Raw genomic sequence first — 19,649 nt, 5'->3', positions numbered from 1 at the left:
TCCTTTTTTTCTTACCATGCTCAGAAAACCACATATCAGAAGTTTAAACTGATCTGACATTAAAACGCATGGTTTCAGCATGAAAATCCAAACCAAACAGATGTTTTTTTTAACAGAGTATCTGAGATAGGAAGTAAAGGCACAGTCCTATTCTGGAAAAGGGGATGGGGACCAGCAGCTCACTTGCGTATAAAGAGACATGCACGGAAACAGCGTGTTTCTGCTTCCATCAAAATAGGCATTTTCAAAATGATATAATAAATGACCTGTGGGGTATTCTGAGCTGAAACTTCACAGACACATTCTGGGGACACCTGAGACTTATATTACATCTTGTACAAAGGGACATAATAGGTGCCATAATAGGTATAGTATATGAAAATAATTATCATAATCAGTATTATTTTGCTGTTAAAATGACCTAATTTGAATCTGAATTTAGAATCCCTTTCATCTAATGCAAAGAGATTCATCAATGATATTTACTGGCATGAAATACTGCTTGGAGGAGAACTGTCCCCTTACCTTTGATTGCAAACACTCCATGACAGAAATCTTTGAAGTTAATTCTGCCGTGAGCATTGGGATCCAGGTACTTGGCAAAGTTCTTCACCTGAAAAAAAAGGACAGTTGTGAGAATGGTAACTACAAAGTCACCTTGATGAGGAATACGATCACATGTTCAGTATGGTACCTTACTATAAATAAATGAGAGGATGTGTGTGTTATCAGTGGTCAGCTTCACCTCCCATAGGTATAGCACTAGAACAGCTGCTGTCAGAATGTGTCGTCGCGGTCAGCAAGTCTTTGTGATGGACAGCTGTCCAAATGAAAAAGACTGATACCGACATACTGCTGACACGTGACAAGACTCGCTTACTCAACTCACAGACAATTTGCCTTCAAACACCTTGGTTAAGCGTAGCTGTTTTTCTGATAAGTAAGGGATAATGTAAGAAGGGGCTTATTTCTGCGATAACTACCGGCTGCCTGTACATTATCCCGCTTATTACACGGCTACTTGCCACATAAGGAAACAAAACTGGACATGAATATGAATTTGAAACCTTTTATTGGCATATTTGTTTTAAATTAACATTTTTATCCTTCCGCGGACCGATATAGTACCACGTGACTAACATTCAAACTATGTACGTTAGTAAGACAATTTAAATAGATTAATGTCGAAATTTTCCATTAATTGTGGTTGTCCAGTGTTTGTCACAAGATGGCGCCAAACGGTAATCTTTGTTGGCACGGAGGGATTTTAAACATACAAGTAGTACCGGCTATGCGTTATTACTTTGGAGCGGTAATTATTTGAAAAGAACGAACCTTCAAATGTCTCAACTGACCAATCAGAATCAAGCATTCCAAAGAGCCGTGTAATAACAGAGAATAGTGTATTTCTCAGAGGATGTTTTTTCAAGGCTTAGGATCTCAAAAAATGAAAATTCTATCATTAATTACTCACCTTGTTCATCTTTGGAACACAAATTAAGATATTTTTGATGAAATCTGAGAGCTTTCTGACCCTGCATAGACAGCAACACAACTGACATGTTCAAGGCCCAGAAAGGTAGTTAGGACATCAGTACAATAGTCTATTTAATGAAGTAAGTAATGACAGAATTTTCATTTTTGTCTTTTTCATCTCCATTGGATCTCACTCACTTTTCTAAGAAACAACAGACTTATTAAAGAGATCTCATTAGTAATTCTTCTTTCCTGAGGGAAGGTTGCCCTTAAGGGCTGCCAGACATGTTTATGAGAGTTTATTAGAAAACATTCCATGGTAACAGAGAAATCATTGTAACTGTGATTCCCACTTCACACACAGCTCCTTGACAGCGTCACTCCTTTCTAAATATATTCTCTTCTAAGAAGAGAAGAAGTGTTCTTGACAACCGCTCAGTCTTGCAGCACTCCTCTCATAACCTGCTAGAATGATTCACCACACTGCCACAGAAACAGAGGCGTTAGCAGTAGGACAGAGAGCTGAAACACAACGGCCATGAAGGCAGGTGATGCATCTCTGTGATCGCGCATGCACACACAAGAAAAAGAGGAACACACATGGGCTAAATAAATCACTTGCCCTAAATGTCGACTCTACCTCAGCTCAGGCCGAGAGAAAGAAAAAAAAAATTGGGAAACATACAGAATAATACAGTTTATATGCACAGTTGAAGTCAAAAGTTTACATACACCTTGCAGAATCTGCAAAATGGTAATTATTTGACCAAAATAAGAGGGATCATACAAATATGCAACTATTAAAGAAGGTTCAAATGCTCAATAATGCTTCAGAAGGAAAAACAATGCATTGAGAACGGGGGTGAAAACTTTTGAACAGAATGGAGGTGTGTACATTTTTCTTATTTTACCTAAATATCATATTTTTTCATGTAGTACTGCACTTCAAAAACGACAGAAAATAGTTACATGTTCCCTAGAAGACAAAATAAGTTAAATTTACCCTGATCTTCAAATTCAAAAAGTTTTCACCCCCCGGCTCTTAATGCATCATGTTTCCTCCTGAAGCATCAGTGAGCGTTTGAACCTTCTGTAATAGCTGAATGAGTTCCTTAGAGCAGCTGCGTTCGGTTTACATAACTAAAAACTGGTTACATCAGCAGAAATAAAAAATTCACACCACGTCCGGAATATCTGCAGGCTGATTACGAAACTCTTTGTTTTGAGTCTTTCATCAATCTTCATCCTCACAGCATACGTGATGCATTAAGCACCAATTTCGTTTCCAGTTTTGCATTCTGCTACAATTGAGCCTAGAAAGCTCATATAATGTCTGTGAAAAATTAAATGAGAGCTCAGTCATACGGACATTTTGTCACAGTGTGTTGTGTCAGGGTCCCTGTGAAGCAGTGCTGTTGTTAATGAGTGTTGCATCAGGGGCTCAATGTTAGCAACCGCTCTTCAAGGCCACCCTAGTGCAGCCTGTGGGAGGGGATGGAGAGCAGAGGCACACATGTTCACCACACGTTCTGCACTGAAACATCCTCGTGCTCTTCACGCATACCAATCACAGCATCTTAAAACAGACTGGAGGAGAAGATGGAGAAGGGGAGGGGAGAGACACGAGAGGGAGGAATAAGGAATGAAGGTGAAGACTAGATGAAGGATGAAAAAGAAAAAGGTGACCCGGAGGCAGAAAAGCAAAGGGTATGAGATAATAGCAAGGAAGGGATGGATGGAAGGTGATGACATTAAGAGATATGGTTCTAGAAAAAACGTAAATAGTGGATTAGAGAAAAGAAATGGATGAGAGACTGGCAAGAAGCCCTGCTGAGGCGGTCATCACAAACATTCAAGCTGCTATCATGAACTGGTCTTAACTGTGAGTCAGAATCTGTGACTAGCACCATGCAGAGAGACAAGTCATCTGTGACTGTACCTCGCACTCACACACTCATGCTGTTACATCACTTCCTTCTGCACAAAGCACTCAACTGTATCGCTGCAACTGGTACAACCTGGCACAAAAACATGTGCTTCTGACTAATGGTAAAAACACTACTTCATAGCCATTATGATCATTACAGGATTGTTTTTCTTTGGCATACTTAGTATTCTATTGTGATAGAATCTAGGTAAACAGACATTTATACTATGAAAAGTAAATTTCTAGTTAAAATAAACAATGTTGTCAAAACTATTAAGCAGAACAACTGTTTTCAACACTGAAAATACTAATAAGAAATAAGAAATAAAAAACGTTATTTGAGCAGCAAATCCACATATTTCTGTAGGATCATGTGACACTGAAAACTGGAGAAATTAATGATTAATTTTGAAATTAAAAAAAAAAATGTAATTTTAAAAATGTTGCCATTACAGGAATAAATTACTTTTTAAATCATGTTTAAAAAAGCAGTTATTTTGCATTGTAATAATATCTCACAATATTACTGTATTTGTGATCAAATAAACGCAGTCTTGATTTTTTTTAAATCTTATTGACCCCAAACTTTTGACCCTGGCTGTGAAAATCCAGTTAAAGTCATTCATTTTGTGATTTACTGTTATAAAATCATCCTTCATAAGACTAAGAACTTTCTGCGAAAATCTAACCTTGATCTTTAATATTGACTGAGTAAGGTTGTGTCAAAGACCGAAATCTTAGTGAAAATGGTTGAAATCAAACTTTGATGCTTGTTATCTCATAATTAGATTTTGAGACTTTGGACTGGATTTCACAGACGGAGTCACATATACAGTATATAAACAAAATAACAAAGTCCAAACTGAAAGCCAATCACCTAATCAGTAGGGGTGGGAAAAAAAATCGATATGGCAATATATTGTGCTCTCTGTCGCAATAAATAATCGATACACTAACGGCCAATATCGATATCGACATTATTACAACACAAATTTACCCGTTGTCACTGTCACTACCCAATATCTACCATTCTGTTTGCGGGGGGGCACTGTTCGAGTAAATAGGGGTAAAGTGGCGGAAGCAGCGGCCAGTGAAGAACACAAGTTAACTAACAACAACGGAGAAAAAGCGCAGAAAAAAAGAGAAGTGAGAAGAATGGCGGAAAATAATGAAAAACAAATAAAAGACCCACCCGCTAGTTGAGCATGCTGATCAGTTAGTGTTCCTCAAGAAGAATATGCCTTGATGTGTCCACTGTCCAGGTTAACATAAAGCACTTTACAGTAACTTACTACTGACGTTTCAGTATCATGGTTTACACATGTTAGTTAATGTTTACATGTTGTTTTTTAATGTTCATGCACTTTTATCTGTCTAGCTGTACAGTGTTTACATTTAAGACCAGGAGGCAGTGAGTTATTATGCAATTCCATATTTCTTTGCACAATTTGGAAATGTTGGCATTAATAAATGCATAAGATTTTCTTATTATGGGTATTTTTTTCTTTTTCTGTTACATATATATCGTGATATATCGTTGATGAAAATTCTTCCAATATATTGAATATCGTAGATATCGCGAATCGTGATATTATCAATATCGTGGGCCACATATCGCCACAGAATTGAATCGTGAGTTACCTGTATCGTCCCACCCCTACTAATCAGTATTCAGTAATTCGTAATCCATAATTTGATCAAATCCATAAACTGGTGTACACCACAGTAGGTTTGGTGTGCATTTTACCAATCCCAAACAGTACATTGATAACAAAAAAAAATGGTGTTGACCAATATGTGTTTTTCAGGGCTGATGTTGATACCAATTATTACAGTTTAAGAAGACCAGGAGACAATATTTTAACAGTGAGAGACAGAACAACAACAAAAATCTAAAAATATGCATTTAAACAAAGTTATAAATTGATTTGCATTTTAATAAGTAAAAATAATCATTTGATCCCTCAGCAAGATTTCTGGCTCCCAGGAGTCTTTTATACAGGTAACAAACTGAGATTAGGAGTACTCTCTTAAAGGGAGTGTTCCTAATCTCAGTTTGTTACCTGTACAAAAGACACCTGTCCACAGAAGCAATCAATCAGATTCCAAACTCTCTACTATGGCCAAGACCAAAGAGCTGTCCAAGGGTGTCAGGGTCAAGATTGTAGACCTACACAAGGCTGGAATGGGCTACAAAACCATCGCCAAGCAGCTTGGTGAGAATCAGTTGGTGATTATTCGCAAAAGGAAGAAACGTTAAAATAACTTTCAATCTGTCTGGGGCTCCATGCAAGATCTCACCCAGTGGAGTTTCAATGATCATGAGAACGGTGAGGAATCAGCCCAGAACTACACGGGAGGATCTTGTCAAATGGTACATGAAACCCAGAAAGGGTTTTGCCACCAAGTACTAAGTCATGTTTTGCGAAGGGGTTAAAATGCTAACACTCATTAAAATGCAAATCAATTCATAACATTTTTCTGGATTTTTTTTTTTTTTTTTGCTGTTATTTTGTCTCTCACTGTTAAAATAAACCTACCAATAAAATTACAGACAGATCATTTCTTTGTCAGTGGGCAAACGTACAAAATCAGCAGGGATCAAATAATTATTTCCTCACTGTATGTATTGTGTAAAAATGAACATTATTATTTTATCTGCAAATCGGTTTTGGAAATGACCGATACCCATAAAAATATGTAATATCGGCACCGATAATCGGTCAACCCCTAAAAATAACATACTAAACCACTATAAAAACATCACATAACATATACAATAAAATATTTACAATAAACAAACAATACGAAACAATAAATGCGGTAACTGCTTTCGGAATCACATACTCCAGCTGTTTGGAACACAGTCGATTAAGACAGTTCTGGGAGGCAATTAAACAGAAATACTTTGACGACAGACTTTTCTCAGGCATTTCAGAATGAGCATAACAACATTTGAGATGCTGTGGAACGAGACTGGTCTGCTGGTTAGTCAAGTTATCCCATCCCATAGTGCAAAGTCACATGACTTTTTTTGGTATGCGTGAAGGAATTTATCTGCAAAATGCGTTTCCATCTCCCATTATTCAGACGAACACTTTTTCGCACAAATCAAAAACCAACTCAAGTGAGCGTAAAAACTTTTTTTTGCGAATTGAGGGATCTTTTTTGTGCAATTTTGGCGTTTCCATCACTAATTTCTGATGTGATACTTCAAAACGTGCATAAAAACAGGGTGATGGAAACATAGCTACACTGCAAAAAATGCTTTTCTTACTTAGATTTTTTGTCGTTTCCAGCCAAAATATCTAAAAATAAAGTAAAAATTATTGTCTTGTTTTCAGAAAAAAATAAGTCAAAATTAAGTGAGTTTTTGCTTAAAATTGAGTTTTTACTTAAAACAAGCAAAATAATATGCCAGTGAGGTAAGCAAAATAATCTTATTTCAAGCAGACAACTAGATTATTTTGCTTACCCCATTGGACGATTATTTTGCCTGTTTCAAGCAAAAAAGAAATTTGGATCAGTTATTTTCTAAAAGAAATTACAATTTATACACTTTTTAACCTCAAATGCTCATCTTGTCTAGCTCTGTGCGTACTCTTGTGTAGAGATTAAAAAACTATAACCGATCGTTTCGCTAGGTAAAACCATTCTTCCTCGGCTGGGATCATTTAGAGCCGTTTGAAGCTGCATTTAAACTGCATTTTGGAAGTTCAAACTCAGGGGCACCATAGAAGTCCTTTACATGGAGAAAATTTTTGAAATGTTTTCCTCAAAAAACATAATTTCTTTACGACTGAAGAAAGACAGACATGAACATCTTGGATGACAGGGGGGTGAGTACATTATCTGTACATTTTTGTTCTGAAAGTGAACTACTCCTTTAAGAATTTTTAGATATGGCTGGAAACAAGACAAAAAATCTAAGAAAGAAAAGCATTTTTTGCAGTGTATTGTGCATTTCTCCTGTGCAGCAGTAATGATTTCAGTTTGTTTTGAATCTGTAAGGTTTAGAAGGCCGACTATTACTGAGTCCTTCCCTTTTGTGCCTACTATCAATCAGATAAAATCACCTATTTGTCACCACTGCTGACTCCTGCATACTGCTCACCATGTTTAGAAAGCAAAACAGTCACACAACACAGTGTAAATACATACACTCAACGAGATGGCATAGGGGTCATTTCCAACATCAAATAAAAGATAATCTGTGTGCTTAATAATCGCATTAATAATACCTGAACCTGTGGTCAGATAAGAAGTGCACAACATCAAGAGTTCCTGAAAAACATGCAGGCAAACTAAAGCAGGTTGCTCATTTCGTTTTCATTACTTCCGTCCACTGAGACTATAGAAACTCATTTTAAATGTCAAAGAGCCTTGAGGCACCACAATTCATTATGGATTAAATTGAATGTGTAAAGGAAGCCAATTAAACATCCTAATCAGCCGAATAATAACACTAGCGTCAACCAAGAACAGCTGCACATGGTTGAACAGCACACAATGCGGAAAAAAATGGCTATAATTTGTGACATGGAGATAAAATACTTCTGATACAGTCAACCAAGAGCACTAAAATCTCAAGCCAGTCTCAAAAGGATCATTATAACAACCTGCACTACATCCTTATTTTACCACCCTGCTTTAACTGAAAGGAAAGGCCTTTTCAGCATCCTCAGATTGTTAAACGTGGATTGCCATGGTGACAGGAAACAAGTGTTTTATAGCCGTTATTTCTGCTGTTTGTATTGTGCCTTCATACCAGCCTAATGACATGCGAAAGCACATTCAGGGGTCCAGCTTCTCCTGTGGGATTCGTATTAAAAAGAAAACATGATGAGCGACTAAAAAAAAGGCCTACTGACAAACACAGTCTGGCCCAATTGGGCAGAAGAATAAGCGTCTCTGTAAATGAGAAAAAGATAATGAGGATTAGCCAAAGCACCTGTGATTCCTGTCATTATGTTGTTTGTTTTGGTCACGCTCTAAATACAGGCAGTTCTCTGGAGCAGATAAGCTGAACTGACAGATCAGTTCAGCTTGATCCTTCATTAACTTCATTTTACCACAGATACGTTTACAAACCAGGCACAATTCAATGCGGGATTCTGCACAATTCCTCTAAAAGATGATGCTGTAAACAATTTTTTTTTTACGTGGTCACTATTTGCTTTGTCTGTTATTACAGATCGCTTGATACAGTCAAGCCCAAAATTATTCATACCCCTGGCAAATTCTGACTTAAAGTTACTTTTATTCAACCAGCAAGTTTTTTTTTGTGTCATTTTCGGAAATGACACAGGCTTCTCCCAAAAGATAATAAGACGATGTACAAGAGGCATCATTGTGGAAAAAAATATTTCTCAGCTTTTATTTACATTTGAACAAAAAGTGGCATGTCCCAAATTATTCATACCCTTTGCAAACTGTCACAGTCTATGGGAACATCCAAAGTTCTGTACCATTCCAAATAGTCCAAGCTGTTCTAATGCATCCTAATTACCTTGATTCATTAGGAACAGCTGTTTTATTCAACTCAACAGGTGAAAAACAGAAGCTCTTTGCTTTTGGTTTGTGGACAGTCATGGCTAAGACAAAGGAGCTCACTGAGGACCTGCGGCTGCGCATTGTGGCTGCTCACAAGACAGGAAAGGGCTATAAGACCATATGTGACCCTGGACCACAAAACCAGTCATAAGGTTAAATTTTACAAAACTGAGATGTATACATCACATGAAAGCTCAATAAATAAGCTTTCTATTGATATATGGTTTGTTAGGATAGGACAATATTTGGCCGAGATACATCTATTTGAAAATCTGGAATCTGAGGGTGCAAAAAAAATCAAAATACTGAGAAAATCACCTTTAAAGTTGTCCAAATTAAGTTCTTAGCAATGCATATTACTAATCAAAAATTACATTTTGATATATTTATAGTAGGAATTTTACAAAAAATATACCCCAGCGACTTAAGACTGGTTTTGTGGTCCAGGGTCACATATCTAAATGTTTTGAAGTTCCAGTGGCTACAGTGCAAAGTACTATTAAAAAATACAAGACGTTCCGCACCCTTCAAGCCTTCAACCATAAGAACACCATCCCCACTGTCAAACATGGTGGTGGGAACCTAATGTTTTGGGGGTGTTTTTCAGCCGGTGGACCAGGGAACCTAATCACAGTAAACGGCACCATGAAAAAGGAGCAATGCATCAAAATTCTCAACAACAACATCAGGCAGTCTACAGAGAAACTTGGCCTTGGGCGCCAGTGGACATTTCAGCATGACAACGACCCAAAACACACAGCAAAAGTGGTGAAGAAATGGTTAGCAGACAAAAACATTAACGTTTTGCAGTGGCCCAGCCAGAGTCCTGACTTAAATCCAATTAAGAATCTGTGGGAGCTAAAGATCAGCTAAAGATCAGGGTGATGGCAAGGAGACCCTCCAACCTGAAAGAGTTTGAGCTCATCGCTAAAGATGAATAGGCAAAAATACCAGTGTAGACATGCAAAAAGCTGGTCAGCAATTATATGAAGCGTTTGATTGCTGTAATAGCCAATAAAGGCTTTTCTATTGATTATTGAGAAGGGTATGAATAATTTTGGACACTCTTTGGACACTTTTTGTTCAAATGTAAATAAAAGATGAGGAACAATTTTTTCCACAATGATGCCTCTTGTACATCGTCTTATTATCTTCTGGGAGATGTCTGTGTCATTTCTAATAAAAATTAAATAAAAAATAAATAGCTGGTTGAATAAAAGTAACTTTAAGTCAGACTTTGCCATGGGTATGAATAATTTCGACTTGACTGTATGTACTAAGTATTTATGCATCCATCTATGAAGGATGTAGGCTGTCAAACATACACAACTGTTAGTCAATTACAGCAGTGGGAGTTTACTTTCGAGTCTACAATCAGCCATCCCTATTCAAACAGAGCGTTCTGATGAGGGGGGTCAAAACAAGGACAGAAAATAGCCTATTACTTCTAAATTATGTTTTTCGATGTAAAAATCTTGATAACATTATAAGTAGACCTCAGAGAACAGTACAAAATAATAAAAAAAAGGCAAATCATGACCACTTTAATGATAATGTCCACAGAAACATGCTATATTTTGTTAGCAGACAGCTTCTGAGTGAATGTAATTAAAATGCACTTTCAACCAAAAAGATCTCCAGCAGGAGCAACATTCACACAGGGTAGTGGATACTGACTAGTCACTCTGAGGAGACATGCTCTCCATTAGACAGGTTTCCAGACAAAAGCATTAATTGGCAGCCCATCAAGAAGCACATGTTGAACTACACAGCAGAACCACCACAGCTAGAAATGCAAGGTCAAGATCTACAGTTATAGAACAAACCTAACATCATGAAATGAAATCATTGGTTATTTTATTACCAAAACTAAAAAAGCAGGAGCTAGATTAATACATTAGCACTTTAATCTAGTTTTTCAATGTATCCTGTATGATTTTGAAGCAAAATGTCACAATGTCTTCATTAAAGGAGTCATGACATTAGAAACCAAATTCCATTGATATAAAACATTTTGACGTAGAAGAGGGTTTTGTATGCGTAATAAATCCTGCAAGTTTCATAACTTAAAATGTCCTCATCATCAATAAAAAAGCATTTATGTAATAACCCTCAGAAAACGGCTTATTTTGGATCCGATGTGCAAGGTGATGTCACCCGGGCGTCACCTCGTTTGCATAAACACTGCCTCCAGAGCAACATATCAGCTTAATACATCATCAATTTATACATCATCTAAAACTCAAATAAACAAGAATAAGAATACATAAGCTTTCCATTGATGTATGGTTTTTCAGGATTACAATATTTGGCTGAGACACAACTATTTGAATATCGGAAATCTGAGGGTGCAAAATATCTAAATATTGAGAAAATTGCCTTTAAAGTTGTCCAAATGAAGTTCTTAGCAATGCATATTACTAATCAAAAATTATATTTACGGTAGGAAATTTACTAAATATCTTCATGGAACATGATCTTTACTTAATATCTTAATGATTTTTGGCATAAAAGAAAAAAAAATGATCATTTTGACCCATACAATGTATTTTTGGCTATTGCTACAAATATACCCGTGCTACTTAAAACTGGTTTTGTGGTCCAGGGTCACACATTTTTAAGCGTGTAAATCATGCCAACCTTCGATATTACTACCAAACATTCCTTCATTATCTGAAATGCTGGAACGGCATTCAGAAATGATATGAATTCTCCATGGCCTTGTTTACACAAGTGCATGATTTCATTTTGCAACATACCAGAACTAAATATACGAATTTTATCTTCATGTTAAGGATATGTCGTGGACATTAAGTCAACTATGTGATACATTCCTGGTTCCTGGAATATTGTCTCTGTTATATCTGCAGAAAACATGAATTGTTGGATCTGTAAGTGATGCCTGATGACATCACAGTTGATGAAGGAGAGTGAGGAGACAGTTGTCTTGGTTACTTGATGGAAGTGCAGTTATTAAACTGCCAGTAGCCTTTAAGTAGCCAGCAGCATAAACGTCTGGTACCAATTACAGAAAATTAGATATGTGGATAAACCAACCTGTTTGCACAAATTTGGAGAAAGTGTTTTATTTAATTAATCCCAGAGACTGTAAGGTGCAAGGCACAAAAGTGCTCCGCATTTATAAAAGACAAACATCCCAGAATTAAGTAAATGAGTGAGTGATTATATCAAGAGAGGTTCTTACTTCATCTCCTTGGCCGAACTGTAGACCGAGGTCCACGAAGTGCTCAACCCGAATATATCCGTCTGCATCCTCGTCGCACACGTCGAACACTTCTTTGAGCTTTTTAAGGAACACCAGCAGCTGTTCTTGGTCGGGGAAGACATTGCCGTCCATCGTTACGACAAGGCGCTGTTAAATGCTCTGTCTTAGAGAGACCTGGCTGCCGTGAGCGCGCTCGCCATCATCTCAGCTCGCGCGGAGCTCAGCCTCAGCACTCAGAGCTCTGACATCAGCAGCATCACTCCAATTCATCTGGAAGAAACCATCTGCGCCTGCGGAGGGGTTTTGCGCGCTCCGGAATGAGCTCTATCTTGGGTTTGACGTCACTTATGATGCGAATGGCTTTAGCTCGCTTCGATTGGTTCAGCCAACTGACATAAGACAACGAAACTCAGATTGGATTGAATTAAATCATACTGACATCATTTTGGGCTGATCCCGAGTCAAAGCTGTTTTAAAACAAAAGATACAGTGAGCAGATTATCAGCAATATCTGTTCCTGATCTCCTGTTTAGGGTGTCAGCACATATATACACCAATTCAGAATATTATTCTTCTTATTATTCATTACTCAATATAATTTAGTTGTTTTATGGATTAAACACTTGTGATTTGGGTCGTTTTTTGCAACATTTCATATGATTTTTTTTTTTTTAAACTATAATACCTCATCTCTGTATACTAAACCGTTTTGCTTACCTGTCAATGATGATTCTAAAAAATATGCTTTTCTTCAACGTGGAAGTAAGCCTATGGGTGAGACTTCCGGTTCATTATCCGCTATAGGGAAATAAGAGTACTGTAATAGTGCGCAGTAAACAGTAAAACTGTTTGCATTCCAAACCAGTGTTCATTATTAAGATAATACATTAAAATAACATGGTAAGACACCGTTTTGCAATATCAAACAGCAATACGAGCTGTTTTGTGCAGTTGTACATCAAATTTACAAATGGCTGTGCCCACTCTCACGGGAAGATGAAGGTGGATAGTTAGGTACTCAACTTTCACACACAACTTTGACAAGGTAAAAGAGCATGCTTTATTCTCTCTTTTTTAATAGACCAATTCTTTGTTTGCAAACAGTATTAGGCCTAATTTTTTTTTTTGTGGGCGGGGCTTATCTGGTGGCAGAAAATGACAGTTTTCAAGTAGCAGTCTATAGAAGCCGAGGAATAAAGGAATAAAAAAAAAAGATATTTTGAGTGTATATTTCAAAACTCTGGCCTTATTCTCACAAAACTCGTCATTCTCTCTTTTCCCCTTGTCTCAGATTCATGAGTTTATATCCCACACTTCTGGCTTTTTTCTCCTCAGAATTGACAAACTTGCTATTGTTGAGTTAAATCACATTATGAAGTCTGAAATACGAGACATAAACTTGTATGAAAAAAACTTGTGAGATAAAATAGTTAAACATAAAATGAAATGGGTTTAAATATTGTATACTGTGGCTGTAAAGCTAATACAATATTTCCCCTATGAACTGCATATATTACAAAGACCTATTGTTTAAATCAAATTTATGCTTTAAAAGTAGAGTAATCATAGCAGGTTTCATCAATAGTCTGTCTGATTAAATGTCTGCATTTAGCTTCAAATGACATCTTTGATGACAGCATTCTGTAAAAATGATTTGCATTACGATTCTGACATCCAAAGGCACAATAATACATTTTTTCTCTTATTCCATCCACTTTTTACCAGTGTTTTTCTGCCACCACAACGTGCACACCGCTGTAAGTGACGTAAATGTGACGTCTACACCAAATTGGTCAATACTGCAAGAGAATAGTGGAAAAAGTACAACTTTTAGAGAGATGTTTTTGAACATTTTCTAGCATATACACATATCTTGCACGGTGTAACAATCCCATTCCCACCTTATTCTTGGCCATTTGTGGGAGTTGCCATTTGTAAATTTTATGGTCTGGCTTCCGGTCGCATCTGCATCCGGCTATTTTTAGTTGTACAAAACTGCTCATATTGCTACTGGATATAATTGGTGTGTCTTGCCATATTATTTTAACATATATTAATTATGAACACACTGGCAAAAAGTTTTACCGTTTACTGCACAATGTTATTCTTCTCGTTATTTCACTATAGCTAATGAACCGAAAGTCTCGCCCATAGGCTTGCTTCAGCGTTGAATAAGCTGGATAGGACAAAAAGAAGAATGACACACACTTTAGCTCAGTTTTGCCGTTTGATTTTGTGATGACATTAATGTTATTTTCAGCATTCATTTAAAATAAGACATGAAATTGTATAAATGATAAATTCTAGCATATTGCTTCAGTATTTGTTCACAGTGTAAACTTTATTATTAAACTAATATAGAATATTAGAAAATTGTTTGATGTTTGAAGATAAAAATGTCTTAATGGATTTGTTTCTTAGAAACACAGCTTGTTTCTCTGAAAAATATTAACTGATGTACTATAATTGTGTGGATTGTGATTTTTTCATCAGCTGTTTGGGCTCTCACTCTGACGGCACCCATTCACTGCAGAGAATCCAACAGTAATCTAGTGATGTAATGCTAAATATCCCCAAATCTGTTCCATGGAATTGTTGACACTAAGTGCAAACTGTGACGGATGATAATCACACAATGAGTAAAAAGATTTATGCTATTCATACTAAAACCTAAATATCTCTCAATAGTAAGTAAATACAGTCTATGCCAACGATGCTGGCTATTTGCACTCAATGTATAAACAGACAATGATAAAATCAACCACCTCTACTCCCATTTAAAAAAGAAAAAATATTTATTTCACAGACATTGAGAATAAAATTCAAACTTAATACAATTTTATGGAATCTAGCCGTTTCAACAAAACAGCATTTTAAAATAAAAAGGTTGTCCATATAGGTCTGGCTCAGGTAACATGTTTTGCACGACCATCATCCAACATTCTCCACAATGAGCCGAGGCTCCAAAAGAGAATCCCAGCGCTCAGTCAGCTGCAGGAAAGACATCAAAGAAAGGCTTGTTTTAGCCTACCACAGCATACACTTGTACAAAGAACTGCCCTTATTCTCTTCAACAATTAAAAGGGATAATCAGAAAGCAACATTTGTGTGGGATTGGGGGATGGGGTTACAATCCAAACTACAAAAGAGGGTTTAGAACGTTGCCAAACAGTGCTCGCAAAAGCACTGTCAGAACACTGCATGTGTTAAACATGAAGCACGCACTTTTATATCCCTTTGAAACTTGCGTGTCAAATGCTTTAGTTGTGGTGCTATTAGTCACAAACGCTTCTTGCTATATTTTTATCCACATCCATTTTTATCCAGACTACAACTATCTATCTTGCTGATATCCAAAACATCTTCCCACCAATAAAGTTATTAGGAAATATTCTGGAGCAGTTTGTATGCATTTCAATCCATAGTAAAACCTTTTTAATAAATGGATTATTGCGACGTTTTAATCAGGTGTTTGGACTCTCATTCTGACGGCACCCATTCACTACAAAGGATTCATTGGTGAGCAAATTATGTAAAGCAAAATTTCTCCAAATCTATCTATGGAATGAAGAAACAAACGCATCTACATCTTGAATGACCTGAGGGTGAGTCAATTTTGGATGACTATTTCTTCAAGAGAACATTCAGTACCTGCGATCCATGTGTGACAGCATACTCCACTCTCTCTGATCCATCAGGGTTCTCATATACAAGGTCAAACTTGCCAGGTTCAGCTGGAGCTAAAAAACAAATCAAAAAATAAAGTACTGCTGCAGAAGGAAGAGTGCAATCTAGTGTGTGCAATAAAGCAGCTGCGAACCTCCAGGTGTCAAATTTATATAACGCAAACAGTGCCAATAATAAAACAAATGTTTTGGTGATACCTTGAGGCTGAGAAAGCAGTTCAAGCTCCATCACTTGTGTTTGGGAATTGAAAGCAATAATCTTCCCTTCCTAAATAACAACAGCAAACTGTTAGTTTACATTATACGCAACATGATTAGCATTCAAAAAGAGTATAATGGCTTACTTTATAATCAGACACCTCTGGTGTGTAGTTCTCAGTCAGCTCCAAAAGCTTTGAGACAAGAACGAATCATGAAAAATTGATCATAGACAACTTAAGAAAACTATCAAGGTATTAAAACTTAAGTATATCTTTTATCATTCATCATATGTGACCCTGGACCACAAAACTAGTCTTAAGTAGCACGGGTATATTAGTATCAATAGCAAAAATACATTGTCAATATTTCTTTTATGCCAAAAATTATGAGGATATTAAGTAAAGATCATGTCCTACCATAAATATCAAAACTTAACTTTTGATTAGTAAGAACTTAATTTGCACAACTTTAAAGTTGATTTTCTCAGCATTTAGATTTTTTTGAACCCTCAGATTCTAGATTTTCCAATAGTTGTATCTCAGCCAAATATTGTCCTATCCTAACAAACCATAAAAATAGACCCTTATAACTGGTTTTGTGGTCCAGGGATACATATTACATAGTACCTTAAATGCAATTTTTTGGCCCACTCCAGGGGGAGCTGCCAGCAAGGGTAAAGTTGCGTAGTCTCGTTTAGGAGCAATTTCAGGTGGATTCTATAAGAACAAACAACATAAACTGCATGGTTAGTGATTAAAGTATTACAAAATATATTCATGTTAATAATTTATATTAATTAATAAATATAAATAACTTAATTTAAAAAGAAGATAGAAAGAAAAGTGAAAAACGTTTTCTCAAGAGCAAGGGTTTTCCACCTTTACTGACCAGCATAAAAAGCTAGATTTGAATCAGTATTTCTTTTTACAAAAATGTTTATTATATTATGTATTTTATATTTACAAAAAATTATGCTGAGAAAATCTAGCTTTTTATGTAAACTAAAAACATAGATTATCATTACACAATAACCTGATAAGCAAACAAATATCAAAAAGTAACAGTAAGATTTTGTTTTTTAAATGTTTTCAAAGTATCTTTGCTCATCAAGCCTGCATTTATTTGAGCCATACTACAGCAAAACAGTAAAAAAAATTGAAATATTTTAACTATTTAAAACAACTCTATTTTCTATTTGAATCTATTTTAAAATGTAATTTATTCCTGTGATTTTAAAGCTGAATTTTTAGCATCATTACTCCAGTCACATGATCCTTCAGAAATCTTTCTAATATTCTGATTTGCTGCTCAAAAAACATTATGTTTATTATTATTATTATTATTATTAGAATGTTGAAAACAGCAGTCAGATTTTTTCAGGTTTCTTTGATTAATAGAAAGTTCAGAAGAACAGCATTTACAAACAGAAATCTTAGCATATTAAAATGATTTCTGAAGGATCATGTGACACTGAAGACTAGAGTAATGATGCTGAAAATTAAGCTTTGAAATCACAGAAATTAAATTACATTTTAAAATATATTCAAATATAAAGCAGTTATTTTTAAATAATACAAATATCTTATAACATTACTGCTTTTGTTGTATTTTGGATCAAATAAATGCAGGCTTGGTGAGCAGAAGAGACTTCTTTAAAAACATTAAAAATCTTCTACTTCTTCTTATACTGTTCTAAATCTTTCAACTGGTAGCGTATTTAATTGAATGCAGAAGAGACTTCTTCTTCTTCTTCAAAAAAAAAAAAAAAAAATCATTAAAAATCTTGCTGTCCCTGATTAAAAACCCTATTTTCAGAGGCTATAAACCACATCTTCAGATTCATCTCACCTGCAGAATAAAACTTTCATTAGTCAGAGAATCGTTCTGTTTCCGCCTTTCGCCATTTTCGTAGCTGTAATGATGGTCTTGTTTCCACGGTGTTCCCTTGGCCCTAGCAAAACCTCCTCTCCCACTGCCTCGGCTTGCACCTCGACCTCTGCCTCTCTCCTGACCTCTTGTGTTTCCTCTGTCCCTGCCTGCCGCCTCACTAACGCCAGCAATTTTCAATCCCATTCCTTCCAGGTTTGGTTTCTTAATCACAAGCTCTATTTCACTGGCATCAGAGTCTGAGCTCTCTGCGTTATCCTGGGGCTTTTTAGACACAGAAGACGAGACGGACTGAACTGAACTTTGAGTGGTTGAGGAGGGCTGAGATGCTACTTGTGATTTCTTAGCAGTAGGTTTGACTTGGCTAGGTGATGGCGATGAAGAGGAATCTGTAGAGCTGTCTCTACGTTGCTGCATTTGTAATTTTGATTTTGTGCTAGATAGTTTAGGTGTAACAGGAACTGGCTGTACAGGAACGTTCTTTTTTGGTTTCTCTGTGTCATCCGAAGACGACGAATCTGATTTGCTTTCTTTCCGTGACTTTTTGGCAGCGTCATTCTGCTTGGGTTTGGATTTTGGTGGAGGGGCCTTATTGTGAGACTCATCCTCACTGCTGTCTGAAGAACTTGACGTTGGTTGCCGAGTCTTTGTACGAGCCGTTTTATCACTGGAAGGGACAGCAGAAGTGCTTTTTCTATTGTTTTTAGTCGACGAGGGGGTTTCAATGTTCTTTTGTGGCATGGCAGGTTTGGTGGCTGACTCCTTCACCTCTTTCTTCTTCTTCTTTTTCTTCTTTTTAGCATCCTCTGCTGAAGCAGAGCCATTGGTTAGATCTTCATGCTTCTTTTTTTTACTTAGACCTTCACAGATCTGCGTCTCATCCTCTCTGTCTCTTTTCTTGGTCTTTGAGTTTTTTGCTTCAGAGTTCTGGTGAGCCTCCGCTCCGTTAATATAAACAGGACTGGATACCTTCACCCTGTCATGATAAATAAATAAAGGTTATTTGGGACCCTGGACCACAAAACCAATAGCCAACAATTCACTGTATGGGTCAAAATGATCAATTTCTTTAATACCAAAAGTCATTAGGCTATTAAGCTCATGTTCCGATAAGATACTTTGTAAATTTCCTACCGTAAATATATCAAAACGTATTTTTTGGAAAAGTAATATACACTGCTAAGAATTTAATTTGGACAACTTTAGAGGCGATTTTTTTGCACCCTCAGATTCCAGATTTTCAAACAGTTGTATCTCGACCAAATACTGTCTTATCCTAACAAACCATACTTCAATGGAAAGCTTATTTATTCAACTGTTATACCTTTCAAATGTATAAAACTCAATTTTAAATACAGTTCTTACCGTATACTGTCATTATCGCGTACTATATAAATACTTTCGGTCGAAGGCAGGTAGCAATCCTCAATAAACAAGTCTAAAATACTCTTTCGGCTGTAGCCAAACTTTTCCTTTATGATGCTGGAAAGATCTGCAACAACTCGGCATTTGTTTAAATCCACCAGCAACCAACACATCCGACACTCAGGTGTCGCGGGAGGAGGATAATCAAAGTACAATCTAACCCTGATAGAGTTGAGACTGGAGGTGGCCATGCCTGAGCAGTATTGTCAATGAGGATGATGGAGGCGCTCACGGTTTTAAACGGCGGATTCAGTCACTCTATCACACA

At 36.5% G+C, this 19,649-nt stretch overlaps 2 protein-coding genes across 2 annotated transcripts in view; both read right to left on the bottom strand.

The window, feature by feature from the left end:
* The window catches only part of rab11fip4a (RAB11 family interacting protein 4 (class II) a), a 70,563-nt gene extending 58,146 nt beyond the window's left edge, over positions 1–12,417 (bottom strand). The window contains exons 1-2 of the mRNA XM_073839430.1: positions 12,162–12,417; positions 526–613 (exon numbers count right to left, since the gene is read on the bottom strand). Of these exons, the coding sequence (XP_073695531.1) occupies positions 526–613; positions 12,162–12,314 (241 nt within the window). The 5' untranslated portion in view covers positions 12,315–12,417. The remainder of the gene's footprint in view (positions 1–525; positions 614–12,161) is intronic.
* Positions 12,418–14,968: 2,551 nt separating this feature from the next.
* Positions 14,969–19,591, bottom strand: coil (coilin p80). The gene is made up of 7 exons (XM_073834212.1): positions 19,322–19,591; positions 17,918–18,932; positions 16,696–16,785; positions 16,213–16,260; positions 16,067–16,136; positions 15,834–15,922; positions 14,969–15,173 (listed from the first exon to the last, which is right to left on the bottom strand). The coding sequence occupies exons 1-7, from the start codon at positions 19,570–19,572 to the stop codon at positions 15,114–15,116; spliced, it is 1,623 nt and encodes a 540-aa protein (XP_073690313.1). The 5' UTR covers positions 19,573–19,591; the 3' UTR covers positions 14,969–15,113.
* Between the last annotated feature and the right edge of the window lie 58 nt (positions 19,592–19,649).

This window comes from Garra rufa, chromosome 1 (genome assembly GCF_049309525.1).
Source record: "Garra rufa chromosome 1, GarRuf1.0, whole genome shotgun sequence".
In the NCBI taxonomy this organism is placed as follows: domain Eukaryota; kingdom Metazoa; phylum Chordata; class Actinopteri; order Cypriniformes; family Cyprinidae; genus Garra; species Garra rufa.
The sequence above is the reverse complement of the archived record's forward strand: the minus strand, read 5'-3'. Positions and strand labels throughout refer to the sequence as shown.

Excerpts from the sequence above, each read along its gene's own strand:
- coil (XM_073834212.1), bottom strand. The coding sequence starts at position 19,572 with ATGGCCACCTCCAGTCTCAACTCTATCAGGGTTAGATTGTACTTTGAT. Across the intron at positions 16,786-17,917 it reads ATGAAAGTTTTATTCTGCAG|AATCCACCTGAAATTGCTCC; the intron begins GTGAGATGAATC and ends TTGTTCTTATAG. Across the intron at positions 15,174-15,833 it reads CTGTCACACATGGATCGCAG|CTGACTGAGCGCTGGGATTC; the intron begins GTACTGAATGTT and ends TCTTTCCTGCAG.